Source organism: Rhinoderma darwinii, chromosome 11, assembly GCF_050947455.1.
Source record: "Rhinoderma darwinii isolate aRhiDar2 chromosome 11, aRhiDar2.hap1, whole genome shotgun sequence".
NCBI classification, from domain to species: Eukaryota; Metazoa; Chordata; class Amphibia; order Anura; family Rhinodermatidae; genus Rhinoderma; species Rhinoderma darwinii.
This window is the reverse complement of record NC_134697.1, coordinates 20,984,284-21,003,353: the sequence shown is the minus strand read 5'-3', so window position 1 is coordinate 21,003,353 and position 19,070 is coordinate 20,984,284. Positions and strand designations below refer to the sequence as shown.

Genomic DNA, 19,070 nt, shown 5'->3' with positions numbered 1-19,070 from the left:
ATTTTTAGTATAGTTAAAAATTATAAATGTTTCCAATATCCAATATCCTTTTTTCCAATATCCTTTCTGTGTTAATTCCTCACGGTCTTTAACCTCTTAGGTTCCCAGTCTACAGCGACGTCCTTTGGCGTCGCTTTAGAAAAGGCTTATGAGCGCTCCAGTGAACGCTCATCCTCTAAGCAGGAGCTGTAACTAATAGCTCCTGAACTTAGAGAAGCCGTCCTGAATACAGCGGAGTTTGGAAAATATTTAAACCCCAGATGATTAACCCTTTTATCTCCATGGTCTATGACTGCGGAATAATCATAGGTGACTCTCCTCGCCAATCGCGTCACCACAAATTCAGTGACGCGAGCGGAAACTGGAGGAACCCTTTGTAGTCAGTCCTTGAAAGGACCCCAGGGCTGTCTGTTCTATAAGCGTTGCCCTAACAGCAGCCTCCATCATGCTGACACAGTATAATGTATTAGCATATAGAAGAATGCGAATACATTATAAGTATACAATAAAGCTGTAAATAAAGTTATCCCTTCTTGGGGTAAAAAAAAACAACAAAAAGTAACAAGAAAAAAAGATATATAAAAGAAAAAAAGTCAAGATTTAGCAGAAAATACATTTTATTGCCATAGATTACATAAAAATAAAAAACCTACACATATTCGGTATCTACAAGACCATAATAACCTGAAGAATTAATTTAACAGGATAATGAGCATGAAACTGCGCGGGATAAAAAAAAAACTAAAAAAAAAAAACCTGCCGAAAATCACTTTTTCTTATATTTACTCTGCAAAAAGTTCTATGAACTTGAAAAGTTAATTTTTTCCTCCCCCCAAAATGCGCAGAAAAAAATAAATATATATTTCTCCCGCATAAAACAATGTCTCATATAGCCACATCAATGAAAAAATAAAAAAAGTTATGGCTGCTGAATGGCAGAGAAGCAAAAGCAAAAAAACTGTTGCTAGTCATTAAGACTTTACAGGCCCGGTCATTAAGGGGGTTAAGATCTCTGCTTGCTGTTAGTCAGTGTTTACTGCCAGTGGATAATATTCTGTCCTTGGTCATGTGATGGTCACACAGGTGCTGAGATCATTAGAAGACACAGCTCTGATACACATACTGTAACGATCCCAGCACCTGTGTGTCCATCACATGACCACGGACAGAATTTTATCCACTGGAAGTAAACAATGAATGTTCCTACTGAGTAACAAGTAGAGATCTTGAAAACCGTTGAGACCTAATACAGAAAGTATATTGGAAAATGCCAACTTTTATTTTTCTGAAACCAGACAACCCCTTTAAGGAGCCATTTTGGTGGCTGGATCATAACTGTATAATACACATCAATGGAAATTTCCCATGAAAAGATTAGATGTATAATCATTACACTCGGTCAGAACCTGATGATTATAAAGAGATAAGCGGCGCTACATAGGCACTGCTAATCTTCTCCTGCAGAAGCAGTTTGTAGGTTTCCTCTCCTGAGGTGACCACGGATTGACAGTGCTACCTCTCTTTAAAAAAAAAAAAGAGTTTTTTCAGCAGCTGCAGTGTGTATGATACAATGCTTTATCCCTGCTGCAGCAAAGCAACATAATACATCTCAGATGCTGCAGACCTTCTTTTCCAAAAGCCTAAGTGTATTTCATATGAATCAATGGAGAATAGGAATCTTTTCCTTAGTCTTTAAAAAGATGTTCTGCAGCAGCTGTGGTGTGTATTGTTAGGATTGTTCCCTTTACTATAAATTAAGAAAATGAGAAATCAGAGTTTCTTGCTCTTTTATATGGTCGCTGAACTCCTTGGTGACGTCTAATATTCCTATCATTTACAGTACGGGGTGTGTTACTCCACATATAATGCAGCTGAAGAAACGATACTAAATAAACACACAGTAGAATGTCACTGAACATTTATACATTTAAATTGATACATTTCGTTGATCCGACACTTACGGTACATTGATAATACAGCGAGCTGCACGAGACTACAGGAGTTTTCCAGCATTAGGCAAAAGAGTTACATTTGGTATTGCAATACCGGACACAGACCATAGACAGGCGTGGCGCTGTTTCAGGAAATAAAGCAGGCCCTTCTTTCTAATCCTGGACACCCCCTTTAACACTTTCCAGCTACTTGATTATAACCCTAGTTCAACATGAAAGAAGTGAAGAAAAGTCATTTATAGCTATGAATTATTCTCCGTGCTTGGGGAGCTGTATGTAGTCATTCCTCATATAAGGAAAGGTTAGCACAGGAAGCTGGAGTCGTCCTGTGCAGCCACGAGGTAAAGCACACATTATATACTAGGAATTGAAATCTTCTAAATTGTAGAACGACAATAGAAACCTGCAACGTTTCCAGCACCGCTGCTAGTAAAGGCGACTAAAGAGGTTGTCGCATGAAGACAACTCATTATAAACGGGTCCGGCTTCTCCTACAACCGGCTATAAGCGATTATCATTAATTAGGATGCTGCACCTTGTATACATTTCCTTTTGCAGCTGTCACTACGCTGGAACGGTAGCTTTCATGATGGCTGATGAAATAAGAGGCCGATCTTGTAAAGCATGACTACGCTGGGTCACCCATGGCATGATGGAGGCATTTTGGAAAAATTGAGGAGGACCAAAGTAGGAGACCTGCCTCCATAATGTCCATCTGTCCTAAAAAAAAAAAAATACCCCTATAAATGTACACCAAATGTAGAAAATTCCCCCCAAAAAACAAACTACAGAATTTCCACACTTTAATGTCCCTGATGGGTAAAACCCTTTAATATCCTCCTCCAATTCTGGCAATCAAAATTGTAAAAATATATAAAAAATTCTTCTAAAGTGTTAAAGGAGATCTTTAACTTTCTATCCTTCTCACAAGCCTCCGGCCAAATCTGTCTATCTGTAAGACAACGTGCTACAGAGGTAGCCCTCCCCCTCTGCAATAGTAGATGCAAAGCCTGACCCCTTAATCTGTTTGCTGGCCAAAAATGGAAGTAATAAGGACACACCCGTATTCTCTGCAATATTTCGACGGGACAGTTTCAGAAGAAGGAAGAAAATCCTACGTCTGACAAACCCTGTGGGCAGGTTTTTTGTATCAACTTCGAGGTTTAGTGTTCCTTTAGGCTATGTTCACACGGAGTATTTTGGGGGAGGAATATCTGCCTCAAAATTCCGTCTGGAACTTTGAGGCAGATATTCCTCTCCCTGCACGCCGATTTTCGCGGCAATTATCGCGCCGTTTTTCGCCCACGGCCATTGAGCGCCGCGGGCATAAAACAGCGAGATATACGCTTTCTCCTGCCTCCCATTGAAGTCAATGGGAGGTCCGAGGCGGAAGCGCCCGAAGATAGGGCATGTCGCTTCTTTTTCCCGCGAGGCAGTTTTACTGCTCGCGGGAAAAAGACGCCGACGCCTCCCATTGAAATCAATGGGAGGCGTTCTCGGGCCGTTTTTGGCAAGTTTTGCGACGCGGTTTCCGCGTCAAAAAACTCGGCAAAATACCCCGTGTGAACATAGCCTTAAAGGGATTTTACAGCAGCAATGTGTCATAAAAATTTGATTGACCATGTTTCTGCAGCTAGGACAATTACTATTTTTGAGAATAAGATGATCCCCTTCATTTGGGGTTTCCATGACTCCAATTATTTCAAGGGAGAATGACTGGCACGCATAGACATCGCTCCATAAAACCAACATATATACTATTTACGTTGTGTTGAAGCTCCAAATTTGCAGGATATTGTCTTAAGATTCAGCTTTTCTGGGTTCGAATGCCTATGTAGAAGGCACAGGGGTATCTAGTTAGTGGTGGTTCAACTTTGAGCCCGGGGCAACATATGATAACCTGGAGTAGTAATAAAAATAATTTAAAATCAACAGCCCAGGAAAAAATGATGATTATGCACTTTCATGTTCCTGAACATGTGGGACTCTCATGGTTTTATTGTATCATTTTGTACTCCATTGGTTTTACTATTAACATTGACCTGGACTTTAATAACGAGATGCACCGGAGGCGGCAGACGGATGGATATAACTTTTCAATCCTGATTCTTCACTTTCATATCTCCATATTAACAATGAGACCCCAGATGGAGCTGTAGAAGCGTGTGTCCTGTATACTGGACGTAGTCTTCTATGTGAAGAAGTAACTATTCTATTACACAGGCACTTATTTCGTGACAGCAGCATCTTCTCTAGTAGAATATTGTATGAGAGGAGGTGCTCCTTCTACTGGTAGCCACGGTGTTAGAAACAGTATCCAATATCTCAAAATAAATGGTAGAATAGCAAGTGATGCAATAAAGTGGAAAATGTATTAAAAGAAAGCCCTTAGAGCAGAAATGACAGCACAGTAGTGTCCTTTATCAAGTTGGTGGTGAAAAGTGAATCCAGACCAGTGGTCGCTGTAGTGACAGGTCACGATTCACTTTCCACCACCAGCTTGATAAAGGACATTACTGTCCGAAGCGTCACTGCTGTAACTATTAGTGACCTTGGAGCTATAATACGTTTTGCACTTTATTGCATCACTATAAACACAGGCACGATCCCCTTCCTCTGCTTAATTTCTATATATTTTTTTGCTGCTCCACTGCATCCCGCCCCCTGCAAGAGGACAGAATCAAAATAGGATATTAAAGGGGTTCTCCCATCTTGAACATTTATGGCAAAGCCACAGGATATCTATAAATGCCTCCAGCAGTACAATATAGACATAATTAATCCCCCCCCCCCCACCCTCTGCTGACCTAGTCCCAGTCTACACAGCAAAGCTGATAAGTGAGCTGCAGAAAATAGGGAAGGTCAGCTTATTGTTTGTGCTCTAATAGCCAGTGTGAAAAGTGGAATATTTCAAGATTTATTTTAATTTGGAAAATAAAAACAGCACAAAAAAATGTAAAATAAAGTTTTAGAATAAAACCCTGAATTTAATAATATGTATTTTTCTGATGATACATTCCCTTTCATTTATAGGATCCTCTTAAATGCACCATATTCAGATCTATACAGTATAGCAGATCAAGGTTCCAAAACATATACCAGATGTGTATCCTCTGTGCGCTGGAGCCAGGCTGCGAAGGGTTAAAAGTTCTAGCGCATAACTTTTTTTTTTTTACTGGCAAGTATTTCTGGTCCACTGCTACTGCACAGGAGATTAATAATATTCTACAAAGTCCTTGGATTAAAGAGCTTTATTAAAATTACTTTGCTGCTGCAAAAGACAATAAAATAAATGAATATAAAGCGTATCCGGCAGGAAAGGTTAGGCCGCTGCAATGAACTAAACACAAGGGTATGAAAGCAAAACCCGCACTAGAGAAGATTGTGACTTTATTTCCAGCTCTGTGACACGGACTCAGGACAGCTGCTCGGAGAGACGGTGAGAAATGAAGAACATAATAGAATGTCTATGGCATGTCCCGCACTGGTCTGCACCCCCTGCAGCACAACTGACAAGCAGGGGGCCAAATGCCGCCCCCTCAGTATTTTACCTGTGGGCCATTGATTCCAGATACCTCAGTTGACTTTCACTTTAACCCCTTAAGAACTAACCCAATTTTCTCTCCTCACAATCTTACATAACAATGTGTGTGTAGCTATTTGTGGGCATGTTTTTGAAGGATAATGAAAATTTTTATTGATCTTCTTTTTATTATAATGGCGGAATACATTAAAAAAAAAATAATAATAATAATATTTTGCAATTTACCTATATGGATAATTTTATTGTACAGATTATTACAAGTATGGGGATGCTTATTGTGTATACGCTCTTTTTTTTAATGTATGGACATATGTCTAACAGGCAATATCACAGGACCGTCATGGGGTCTTACTTAGGCCCCAGGTTGTTTATGTAAAACGGAGCCCTAGCATTCGTGCCATTTTATTATTTAAATGGCCAGGGCCGATTGTTTCTGAGATCAGCAGGCCGCCACAGTGAGGGATCCCCAAGGCATACATGTAAGCTGAAACGTGAAAAGAGTTTAAAAAAACCAAACTGCGGCAGCGAGACTATCTTCTATCTGTCCCGTCTTCCAGGACTGCACCCAGAAATTCACATTCCCCTCCTGAGCGTCCATCTTCCCTGGCAGCTGAAACCAGCAGTGCGGGGGGTGTACTGCTAATTATTTTATTCAATGTAAGCAATACCACAAGAGCATTGTGATCCAGAGTGGTCACCTGTGAGCGGTGTATTCTGTTGCTAAGCAGCTAATTCTACGCACATTTGTATAACTCGCGGCTGTCAGTGTTCCTGATATTAAGTAGGAACCGACCACAACAATGTTACCGCACTCTCTAAGTCAATAACTTCGCGTTAGCTACATTGTTACCTTTACAAGCATCTGGATGGAATTTCGAATGAGAAATGATGTCACCATTTACCTTCCATCAACTGAAAACAATGTTACCTTACTTGTTTTATTGGTTTGGGGATTTGATATGTTTCATACAGGCACTAAAGACGTCGTAAAATTTCATCAACATGTTTTCTACGATGGATTACAAAAAACAGAGGGGAAATAAGTTGGAAAGTTATCGGGAGCACATTTTCTTATTACCTTTCCTTTGTCGAAGTAATGGATAATCTCTTGGTACAGCTGTTCTTTTAATTGTCCTTGTGTTGTTGCCTGGTAACCGTCCCGTTGAGTCAGATGTGCGGCACAAGCCTCCTCCGACCACTTGTAGGAGAACAAGTCAAAGAGAGGTTGATTGGTGGGTGGGCAATTTAAAAAACAAATACAAGAAAATAAAAATAATTAGATAAGGAAAGCCCAGGTTTCTCCATGGACAAGATATGGTGAGAACATTTGCTCTGCACCAGTCCCTTCATCAAGAAAAATACACCATCATTAAAGGATCCTTGACCTCCCACATAAAACAATGACCGTACATAGCAAATACAAATATAGACACTGTAAATAACGACACCATAGCTGGCCATGCACAAAAAGATTTTTCATCAGATTGGATGAAGTTTCAACAGCACTGTGCAATAATTACATACAAATAAGCATTTCCAATCACCCCAAATATTAGGTATCTGTTGCAAAAAGAAAACTGTTTCTCTACTGCCACCTATAGGCTCTATAAAAGGTCAGATATTGACTTACAGGGTAGTCACCTCTAGGTGGCACTAGATGGACTGTTCTCTTCCTTATAGAGGAGAGCTATTATGTATACTTTATTCCCTTGGAAAACACTGCCCTACCAGCTTAATCTCCGCAAGTACAATCTGTACCTTCCAAGAGTTTAGATATCTGTTGAGACTATGTACAAGTCATGAGTGAAAAGATCTACAACGAAGGGTGCCCATACACATCAGACGACAGGCCAATTTAGGCGGGGCCAGCTGACTATAGGGGTGCCCCAACTCTACCCTGACAGCAGATGTCAGTGGTGAGAAGGATCGGGCATGTTGACTTTTAACATGCTTAATCCTTTATTCCCACAGGAGATAAGCTGCTGCCAGAGGAGTCTGGCAACAGCTTACTCCCCTTTCCCCAATTGAAAACAGATGTACACTCTGCGAGCCGAGCGTGCATGTGTATGGGGGAAGTCGGAGGGTAATGGCTGTCACCTTAAGGGGTATCACACTAGCCGGTTTAATGGCACTTTTGCCACGATGATCGGTTTTGCGGTTTTGCTTAACCACAGTGATTTAATACTATTCGCTGTAAAAAAAAAAACATACTGCAAAACAGGCATGTGTGAATACAGCCGAATGGGAAAACAGTTGAAACGATTGTGGAGTCAATATCTGATAAGTCTTATCGTAATTTATAGTATCAAAACTAAATTGGTCATGAACATTGGATAATTGTGAGTGGATCTACCGACATTTAGATGTTGGATAACAAGACTCTGTTCACATATATATCAAGGTTTTCCTTTCTAACGGGCCCGTGAGTAATCGGTTTTTAACTGATCAAAACAGAAACATAACACATCTAGTATAGAACAGCCAGAGTCATTGTTTACATTGCCCCAAGGACAGTATTGACTGCTGATAAATTCAGTGTCTATGCGGGGGATTTGGAGCTATGGATCAGGTATACCCCTACAAAGACATATAAAAGAAATTAGTCAACAGAGAAAGTTGGACTTATACACAACTAAAATCAAATTCTATGTTTTATTTGTCGATAAGATTATAGAGGAAAAGTTTTATATGTTCCTCTTGTTAAGGAGTCCTCATCCAGTACGTGTGTGCAGGAATTAATATCTGTCTATTAGGATTGTTCCACAACTCAACGCTCTCGCTACTAATCACATAGATGAATTATGGTGGATGCAGCCAAATAAAACGATGTTCCCAGTAAATGATCTTATTGATGAACACGTATAAATCTACCCTGATTATTTTCCAGGAAACTGCAGTGGAAACGGACCTTGCCGATACGATTTATAGCCAACTACTCCTCCGAAAAAAATATTCATAAAAATGTTACGTCTCATGAGACATTTTATAACTAAGTAGCAGAACTTTATGAGTGATCTCAATTTCTAAAGCAGTTCTGAACAAAATGTTCTTTATGGGAACAGCGGTAACAGTTTTGCAAAACGGGAAGTGAAGAAGTTTAACGCCTCTGCATGCAGGCAGATAAGAGGTCCTTACATAAAATAATAGTACCAATATAAAAAGCAACTGCGGTTATTTATTGTTTTGTGTTTTATATTTTTATCAGTTACAAAAAAAAAAAAAGAGCATGCACACAATGAAAGGGGCCCGTAGCAAAAAATAAAATGGCGCCCCTAAAGGCGCTTGGCTATAGTCCTCCACCCTCCCATGGTGCGGGAAGGTCTGGCACTTGTTTGAACTCATTTCCTAAATAAAGAAGTTCAGGATGACAGCTGAATGTTCCTGGTTTGCGAATACTGAAGTGCCTGTAGAGGAGAGTCCTGTGCACGTTCATATACTAGCTGAGCCACCCTGGTGCATATGATCCAAACTAGCTGCAGAGGCAACAAAAAAAGACTGGCGAATATTGTGCTGGCGTAACCAAATGTATTAAAAGGAGCATGCCTCTTAAGAAATTTGGCTCATTTTGATCTGTCAGAGAGGCAGAAAATCACCTGCTATGAGCAGGCGTAAATTTGCATCACAATTTGCGATAATTTAAACTTTGCGTCTTAATAAATTTTATTTAAGTAGGTCGACTTAGAGCCAAGCCGGCTTTTGTCACCACAAATATGTTGGGTAATTAGAAAAGTTCTAGTTCAATTATTAGTGCAAATTTGTTGAAAAAATTTGCTAAATATTATTTGTGCGTTTAACGCCAAAACGTAGAACAGCTTAGTAAATGTGGGTCATCAAGCGCATGCTGAAGATTGGCAAGAAGCTTTAGTAACAGCTACTAATGGCAAGGAAAACAATTCTATATATTTATATCTATAATTCTATGTGTTTTAATCTAGATATTTAAGAAAGTAAAAAATTGTTTTGTGGTGGATGACATTATATTTTATATTTACCACCTGTACAGACCGATCCAATTATGTTATAAAGACACTATAAAAGTCTATCGTATCTCTATTTACGGTGCAATTAATTACAATCTAATATTCTCTGTTATCAGTCATTTCATTCCGTTTACCGTCTGACTGTAATGTTCTTCAATTAATTTACGGATAGGAAATCAAAATGTTCAAGCAGACAAATTTCTGACACTAATCAACCCCCGCTCACTTCGCGCGCTATGTTTAGCATTTTTTGTTTATTTCCATTTCCGGTCACTACCGGAGGATCGGGCTGACACAACGTGAGCCTGACCTCTTTAATTTGATTCCTGCTTTAGGCCAAGACGTTTCTCTCGTAAATCACAGGAACTCGACAAAATGAGAATATCCTACAATGTTGTTAATGTGTAACTTAAAGAGGCTCTGTCACCACATTATAAGTGCTCTATCTCCTACATAATCTGATCGGCGCTGGAATGTAGATAACAGCAGTGGTCTTTATTTTGAAAAACGATAATTTTTGAGCAAGTTATGAGCAATTTTAGATTTCGTTTCTTAATGCCCAACTGGGCGTGTTTTTACTTTTGACCATGTGGGTGTTGAAAAGAAGTGTATGAGGCTGACCAATCAGTGACCAATCAGTGTCATACACTTCTCATTGTTCCAGCCCAGCATGATCCATAGCACAGTGAGATTGTGCAGTGAAAGAAGCTGGGCTGGAACAATGAGAAGTGTAGGACACTGATTGGTCACTGATTGGTCAGCGTCATACACTTCTTTACAACACCCACTTGGTCAAAAGTAAAAACACACCCAGTTGGGCATTAAGAAACTAAATCTAAAATTGCTCATAACTTGCTCAAAAATGATCGTTTTTCAAAATAAAGACCACTGCTGTTATCTACATTCCAGCGCCGATCAGATTATGTAGGAGATAGAGCACTTATAATCTGGTGACAGAGCCTCTTTAAACAGAGCGGTGCTAGGATTACTATTTGGGAGACATGCCGGTTCAGTACCTTTAGGAGCTTGGCGTGTAGTAGCAGCGTGTATGCGGCCTCCGTGTAGTTATCACATTCCTTGTGCAGGTCACACAACTTGTACAAATACCTAAAAAGCAAGAAGGATAATAAAAGTGGGAAACCAGCTCCTCGTCACATTTGAAAGGTTTTACTTAATTTGCAATATAGTCAAATAATAACATCATGGCAGAACCACGCAATGGCGGCTTCCCTCATGTAGGCACATGTAGTCTAGGGCTTTTAAAGTTTGTCATTTTTGGAACCTAAACAGTAATAAAGGTTTGTGGCTTTTGTTTTCTGTAATCTGGGGCGCTAAACCAAATCTTTACAGTTTAGAGCCGTTTCACACCTGCAGTTGAGGGGACGTCCGTTAGCGGTCTACGTCGCAGATTCGGCCAAAATGACCGGAAACAACAGAGCAGCATGCTGCGCTACTGACCAGTAAAACAACGGACACCCTGCCAGAACCCATTAAAGTTAATGTGTTCCGTCGGCCTCCGGTAGTGTCCGTGGTGCAACAGAATCGGCGCTTCCGGTTATTGCCTTGTTCTGCTCCTCTGACGGAGCAGAACAATGAAATGGCAAACGCAGGTGTGAATTGGCCCTCACACCCGATAGTCAAATACCCGCAGAACTATTTTAGTCAGACTACCACGATTACAAGCCAGATGGTAACCCCAAGCAGCGTTTGATCTTCCAAAAAAATAAAGAGGAATCCTGGCTACAGAATTCCAATGTTCCAGAACCTGATAGTCTAGTGTTTCAAACCAGGCAATTTTATGTATATGTGGATGCTGCCAGACCTGTGGGAATTTGACATATAGTATAATTTTGATAACTTGGCACAATTGGGATCACCAAGGTGCCAGAATATCAAAAAAAAGTTGGACCAGCTGTAATTGTTTCCTCGTTCATCGGCAGTGAAGAGCGTTGAATCTCAAGCCCAGAATCTGGACAAAGTAGAGAGGTCCTTGGTAAGCAACTCAATTTGGAACATGGAGAAAAACCACAGATCCTTCCTTATCTGATTCATACGAACTACAAAACTTTAGAGTGGTGTGGTAAAGAAGTACCCTGAGTGCACCTGCGCAGACCACTCAGAGTCCCTCTTTATCTCAAGGCTTTGCAGTCTCCCCACTGATATTTTATGGACCATCATTGTCATTCTGGCATTCCACCATTCGGATTACAGTTAGACAATAATTCTGTATCATCAGGTTCCGGATTAAAAGACTTTCAGAAGTGTGGATGTTGTAAACATAGTATATAAAGCATTACAAACCTAATATACATTTCTTCTCTCTCAATCTCTTTGTAGAAATTCTGTGGAGACAGAAAGAAATGGCGCATTTAGGTTTTTTTTCGGCAACCTGTCACAGTAATGCAGCTAAAAAAAAATCCAGTGCATGAATATTCATGGTCAGTAAGAATGTAAATTTAGGAATCTATGAGTCACGGCACTTAGCCTGGGGGTTTATTCTGCTTTACAGTAACTGGAGGACTGTAGAGGGACCCTTCCTCGTAACATGTGAATTCAAGATGAAGGATTCTGCCTCTGACCTCTAAAATGAAGAAGTGACTTACAGAGGAGACCAAACTGCCAGCGAGATGAATGATCCTATAAGCCCTCATGCACACGTACGTGCTTTTGCGGCCGCAATTGCCCCGAAAAGAGTATTGCGGCCCCATTCATTCCTATGGGGCCATGCACACGGTCCATACATGGCCCAGGAACCCGCACTGCAGAAAGAACGGGCAAGTCCTATTACGGCCGTGTTCTGCGGTCCGGGCTCATTGAAAATAATGGCCGCAGCCATGTGCACAGCCCGCGATTTGCGGGCGGCTCGCGGGTGTCGCTCCGTGGCCGGCCGGCCGACCCGAAAATCACGGCTGTGCACATGGCTACGGTTGTGTGCATGAGGCCCAACATTAGGAGACACATAATCCAAGAACAATTATTAAGGCAAATAGCTTCATTAATATCCCCATGGAAAACCACTAAGAAAAAGGGAAGTGAATAGCAGATTATATAATATATGTAGGATAGTAAGAAGCCAGGGCAAAGCCGTCCCTGCAACTTCTCAACTACATCTTCTATTATAAAAACGACTGCGTTTATCATAAAATATCACAGAGGATGTCACGACCCCGCCCACGGTTGTATCATCGTTAAACAGTCATTTTAAAGGGGGCTTTCTGGTTTATGTAGATAAAAATGAATCACTGTATAATTGGGAGGAGATTTACTTAGACTGGAGTCTTAATGAATAATAGGAAGGAGTAAGGTGCGCCAAATTTATTAAGAGATGCACGCCTCATAATAAATTTGGTGTATATTTGGCTGTCCTTGCGCTACAAGCTGGTTTAGATTTCTGCTATAATTTATTCCAGTTTCCAGGATGAATTATAGTAAATTAGCCGACCTGTGGATCACCTCACCCCCTTGTGCTAAGCTCCAGCAACTTAAAAAATTGCCGTGGAAAAAGTCACAATTTATGCCCAAAACAAGTATTCTGGTGTAAAAGGCTTGAATACATTTCCATTAATCACCATTCAAGATCCCTGCTTGAAGTCAGAGGAGGGAAACATTTATTATTTAATTTCAGAGGCTGAAAACCACTGAAGTTTTCCGAGTTATTTCAAAAATTGGCCACGGTAGGAGGGATGCAAAATAAAAAACAAAAAACATTGCTCAACCTCACAGATCCCTGTCGTTGCAGCTTCCGGCCCTTTGAGCCACTGTGTATTGACATAGCCGCAGCGATGACGTGCCCGTATACGCACACGATCGCTGCAGCCAATCACTGGTCTCAGTGGGTATAAGGCACAGGATCGCCGAGGCCAGTGCTTGGCTGCAGCGGCCACATGGGTATACGGGCACGTCATCACTGCAGCTATGTCAATAAATAGCGGCGGGGAGGAACGAAGCGGCGGCCCTGTAACGACGGGGATCTGTGAGATGAGTAATGGCTCATTTTCTTCTTCTTCTGCACCCCTCCTACCTTGGGCAATTTTTTTAAATAACTTGGAAAACCCCTTTAATGAAAGTGGGCTACATATGCATGGCTTGTCACAGTGTATCAGATCTCTTTCTTCTAACAAAGTCTACAGCTGAATGAGCAGGGCAAGTGCAGGACAGGTTCAATGGATGCGAACACAAAAAAAAAATTTCCCCCTTCACCGACAGCAAGGTGACATTTTTAGGCTATGTTCACACGGGCTATTTTGCCGAGTTTTTTGACGCGGAGACCGCGTCGCAAAACTCATCAAAAACGGCCCGAGAACGCCTCCCATTGATTTCAATGGGAGGCGTCGGCGTCTTTTTCCCGCGAGCAGTAAAACTGCCTCGCGGGAAAAAGAAGCGACATGCCCTATCTTCGGGCGCTTCCGCCTCCGACCTCCCATTGACTTCAATGGGAGTCAGGAGAAAGCGTATTTCTCGCTGTTTTATGCCCGCGGCGCTCAATGGCCGCGGGCGAAAAACGGCGCGATAATTGCCGCGAAAATCGGCGTGCAGGGAGAGGAATATCTGCCTCAAAGTTCCAAACTGAATTTTGAGGCAGATATTCCTCCCCCAAAATACTCCGTGTGAACATAGCCTTAAGTGGACAGAAATTGAAATACAAAGTATATTGGAAAGTTGTAGAACTTTTTTTTTTTGTAGATCATGGTCTATTTTCAAGTTGTCTATCAAAAAGGAGGATCAAATGACTGGAAGTAATGAAGCTTCATATTAATCATGGCTCTGGTGGGTAATGTGCACATAACATGGTCTAAAAAATTGTATTAAGCTTAGGACAATCTCTTTTTGTTAGAAGGGTCCCCCAACAATAACCTGATCACAGACACCGTCCCAGCAGACAGCTTTATTCTGTAGGGATTTACAGGCAGCCAGTGTTCAATTCCCCAGCAGCGCCACCACAGGGTAAATAAAGTATTACACAGTCCCCATTGAAATCAATGGTTTGTCCATCTAACGTACGAACGTGCCAGGTTTTCCAGAGCGAGAGATGCACTCTAACTAATAGATGAAGGTCCTAAACTGGCCCAGCTTTATAAACTTGTAAATATCAGCTCAGTATTAGCTAATTCTGTGTGTACACAACTCCTAATATTTACGTCTGTCCATTTCATGTCGGGTGAAGCAGGCCGGAATACAAGATAGTGCATAGTTATGCTTTTGCCACTGACCAAAACATTGACTGTGCAGCTCATTCGGTTCTCCTTGTTCTCATCGTGCATAATAGTCCTGTAGTCCAGAAGTCTCTCCATCAGTCGGACAACCAAGGTAACAAAGGTCTCTCCGCTCTTGGCCAGATATTTATGCTTCCTACAGTGATCCAAGAGTCTGCAAAACAAATACTCTGTTACCAGCCTAGTCCTGACTTAAGCGTTATTTTAAGCGAAGAGATTCATTAGCACATTTTAATTATAAGCGAACTGTTAAGTTCACGGCTTGCTTGTTATGGTCTCGTGTGCCTATAGTTGAATATAAATCTTAACGGTTAATCAACACTTACATCTTCTCAAACAACACTTTGTACTGCTCATCCCCTCTCCCTCCTTCCACTTCATGGTCTAACTTGGTGATGATCTCGTTCTCAAACTAAAAAAAAAAATGGAGAGGAAAGAGAAACCCAGAACGTTAGGAAAGAAAAAATTATATAAAATTTACTTTCTAAAGATTTAAGGGCTATGGTAATTTAACCTCAAAGAATAAAAAAAAAATCTTGTATTTGATAAATCCGAAACTCTGATAATTTGACACTTGTTTAGAACAGAACTTCAGTATAATGTGAAATTTCCCAAGACTAGAAGAAGAAGATTGCACAGAAAGAACTATTTTGTAAATTATATTTTGCGTTAATACTTCATTTTGGCCTCTCTTGAAGGTCCTCCACCCTATTAGAGTGAATTTTAGATACTCTTCTATCACTGCCCAATAATCCACACTATTTGGTCGTTTATCGATCAGGTCCCATTGATGCTCTACACACTATAGGAACCCCTCCAAAAGAACACCTCTTTACGAAGACCACTCCTGATCTAGACCAGGATTTTATGTGATTTATTTTTAATTCAATTCACTTGTATCCTATGTATATTTGCCCTGTGTGGGATTAGGGCCCCCAATCTGATTGATATCAATCTAAGGGTCCCCTTATAGTGCCCGACATGGGCGGTGTAAATGAGCACCGGTCAACGAAACAGCTCGTTGATCAACGCTCGCTTGCTACTTTCACAAGGAGCAAAACATGAGGACAAGCGATTCTTAGTGTGATTGCTCGTCCCCATACATTTCCATCATGTCGGCAGCACGTCTTCCTGTTTAAACAGCGGTATGTGCTGCCGTCAATGATAATATTTAATGCTGCATAAAGGAAACAATCAGTCCATGAACTAGCATTTGCTTGTTCATCAACTGATCGATGCCCTGTTTACACATCGGGAACGAGTGTTCATATGAATGCTCCTTTGCCCGATAATTGGCCCATGTAAAAGCGTCTTCAATCTGATTTGTGTAAATTGACAATTGGTCTGACTAAAATCTACCTCATCTGACAGAAAATGTATCTGACCTGAATATAATTGTTTTGTGTGGCAATCAGCACTAATAGAAAGTTGCCATTATGCCACTGGATAACCAGGGACCGTACACTGCCCTACTGGGTCACCAGGGAGAGGACACTACTTCCTATCGGTGGGCCACCAGGAAAAGGACAATACTTTCCATCAGTCGGCCACCAGAAAGAGGACACAGCTACCCATCAGTGGGCCACCAGAGAGAGAATATTGCCCCCAGTGTGTGACCAGGAAGGGGACGCTGCCCCAAGTGACCAGGGAGAGGACACTGCCCCACCAGGTCTAGAGGGAGTGGACACTACACCACTACGTCAACAGGTAGCGGACACTGCCCAACCAGGTAACCAGGGAGTGGACACTGCCCCACTGGGTCACCAGAGAGCGGACACTGCCCTCAAGATCACCAGTGAGCGGACACTGCCCCACCTGGTCACCAGGGAGCGGACACTGCCCCACCGGGTCACCAGGGAGCGGACACTGCCCCACCGGGTCACCAGGGAGCGGACACTGCCCCACCGGGTCACTTGGTGGTAATTCATGGAATTGTGGTTATATCCATTTAGGAATGTGTCTTAGATTGGCAAGGGGTTGCCAAAGTGAAGATAAGGTGTATTTAACAAAGAAACCATATTCCAATAGCAAAACCAAGCTTGTTTAACAAGCAACCCAAAGGTGCACTCCTCGTTTCTCCTAGTATCTTCCATTCTACAGAGATGAGTTATGGTGGAAAGGTCTGTTACTATAGTGACTGCCAAGGTGCCTTCATACTGGTGCCGTTTATACACACGGAGACCATACTAAGCTGGCATGTAGGCCTTTATTTTTTAACCAGATACTGACATCATCGTTTTATACTCTTGAGATTTTTTTTTTCTTTTCCTCCTGCATTTCAGTTTCCATAAAATTAACATAATTAAAAAAAGAGAAAACAGGATCTAGGTTTAATTAAAATTACTATCATTATCTGTTCCCATAATTACACATTATCTATTATCGTTTACAACCTTTCAGCAGAATTGTGTGCTTGATTAATTTAATATGTTAAATACGATCAGAAATGTGACCTTTTCAGAGCAAAAATGAACTGAAACTTAGATGTTTTCATCATTTTAAATGAATGTTAAAGGTGAAAAAAGAGAGTACACAGTGTGATGAAGAGGTTTGACCTTTTGTTATTTTAAGGTTGAGACCTTAGAGATGAGAAAACCACGAGTAACACATAAAACTATGACAAATGAGCGATTCTCAGAATTGTATCTCTATTAAACGAATTAAAAAAATAAATACATTACCGGATTCATTTCCTATTTATTTCCAGTTGCTCATGTACATAGTAAAATAAAATATAAGCTGAAAAAAGACATAAGTCCATCAAATTCAGCCTATTACGTTGATCCACAGGAAGGCAAAGCCCCAGTGAGGTAGAAGCAAATTTAGGGAAGAAATGCTTCCCAACTTAAAATATGGCATCAGAATAAATCCCTGGATCAACAACCCATCTCCAGTAGTGCTGTAACCATATCTTGTCATATTACTTTCAACAAGGGCATCCAAGCAACTTTTAACCTCTTTTAGTGAATTTACCATGCCAACTTTCTCTGGCAGAGAGATCAATAGTATCACTGCTCTTACAGTAAAGAATGCCCTTCCATGTTTGTGTAGAAACTTTCTTTCCCCTAGACGTAGTGGATGCCCCCTTGTTATAGTTACAGTCCTGGCGCCAACATATTCCGCAGAGTTGTACATAGGTTGCCAGCATACTCATCAATCCTTGTTCCCAATGGGGCTTACACTCTAAGGTCCCTATGGCCAATCAGTATATTTTTTTTTTTTTAGAGTGTGGGAAGAAACCAGAGAATAGTGAGGAAACTCACGCAAACACTGGGAGAACAACCAAACTTCATACAGACGTTGCCCTTAGTTGGTTTTAATCCCAGGACCCCAGCGTTGCAAGGAAACAGTGCGGACCATTGACCCACCATATTATGATGGTAGAAATACTATGGTTGTGGAATGGGAAAATAATTTAAATGGTTATCCTGACCCTTGAGGGGTAAATTGACACAGTCATGGGAAGCTCAAAAGTGCTTTCCACTCGGGACAACTCTCTTTAGTGAGGAAGCTAATCTGTTGGTGATATCATGCAACCAGGGATCTAGTTGCAGAAATGACTTAAAATCTAGTATTATACTGTGCACATTGAAGTCAATGGACCCTGTAAAACACGGTTGCAAAAACTCCTCCAAAATAAAAGCAGCAAGTTTTCCATTAGCTTATAAAGTGGGGAGGTGTTCGGCAGCTTGATCAGGGGAAATACATCTGCATAGCAGCAGAACACATTGCATTACAGGTCCCCAGCTAAGGTGTTGGGTAGGGGTGTGTGTCAGCAGATCTGACCGATTCCAGCAGCAACAAGCAGAATTGTGAATACAGTTGAAGAATATATTATCGTCTGTAACTTGAGATTAGTATAAGATAAAATACTATGAATTTTATATTTTTTATGTTAAAGTTTTAAGTTAAACCCAAACTAAATCTAAAAATAAAATACACACAGTATAAAACAACTTTTTACACATTAGTTTCTGTAACATTAAGAAAATATATGGTATATTGGTGACGGGGGGTATACAGAACCAACATAAACAAAGTGATCAATGAATGTCAACTACAACAACATTTGTAAAATCTCTCTCTCTCATATCTCTCTCTCTCATATCTCTCTCTCTCTCTCTCTCTCTCATATCTCATATCTCTCTCTCTCATATATCTCTCTCATATCTCTCTCTCTCATATCTCTCCCTCTCATATCTCCCTCTCTCTCATATCTCTCTCTCTCTCATATCTCTCTCTCTCTCATATCTCTCTCTCTCATATCTCTCCCTCTCATATCTCTCCCTCTCATATCTTTCTCCCTCTCATATCTTTCTCATATCTCTCATATCTCTCTCTCTCTCATATCTCTCTCATATCTCTCTCTCATATCTTTCTC

At 41.0% G+C, this 19,070-nt stretch overlaps 1 protein-coding gene across 1 annotated transcript in view; it reads right to left on the bottom strand.

Annotated features, from left to right (window-relative positions):
• Positions 1 to 19,070, bottom strand: part of DOCK1 (dedicator of cytokinesis 1) — a 362,037-nt gene that overhangs the window by 56,885 nt on the left and 286,082 nt on the right. The window contains exons 34-38 of the mRNA XM_075843124.1: positions 15,016 to 15,101; positions 14,687 to 14,843; positions 11,778 to 11,818; positions 10,493 to 10,583; positions 6,575 to 6,694 (exon numbers count right to left, since the gene is read on the bottom strand). Coding sequence (XP_075699239.1) covers positions 6,575 to 6,694; positions 10,493 to 10,583; positions 11,778 to 11,818; positions 14,687 to 14,843; positions 15,016 to 15,101 — 495 coding nt within the window. The remainder of the gene's footprint in view (positions 1 to 6,574; positions 6,695 to 10,492; positions 10,584 to 11,777; positions 11,819 to 14,686; positions 14,844 to 15,015; positions 15,102 to 19,070) is intronic.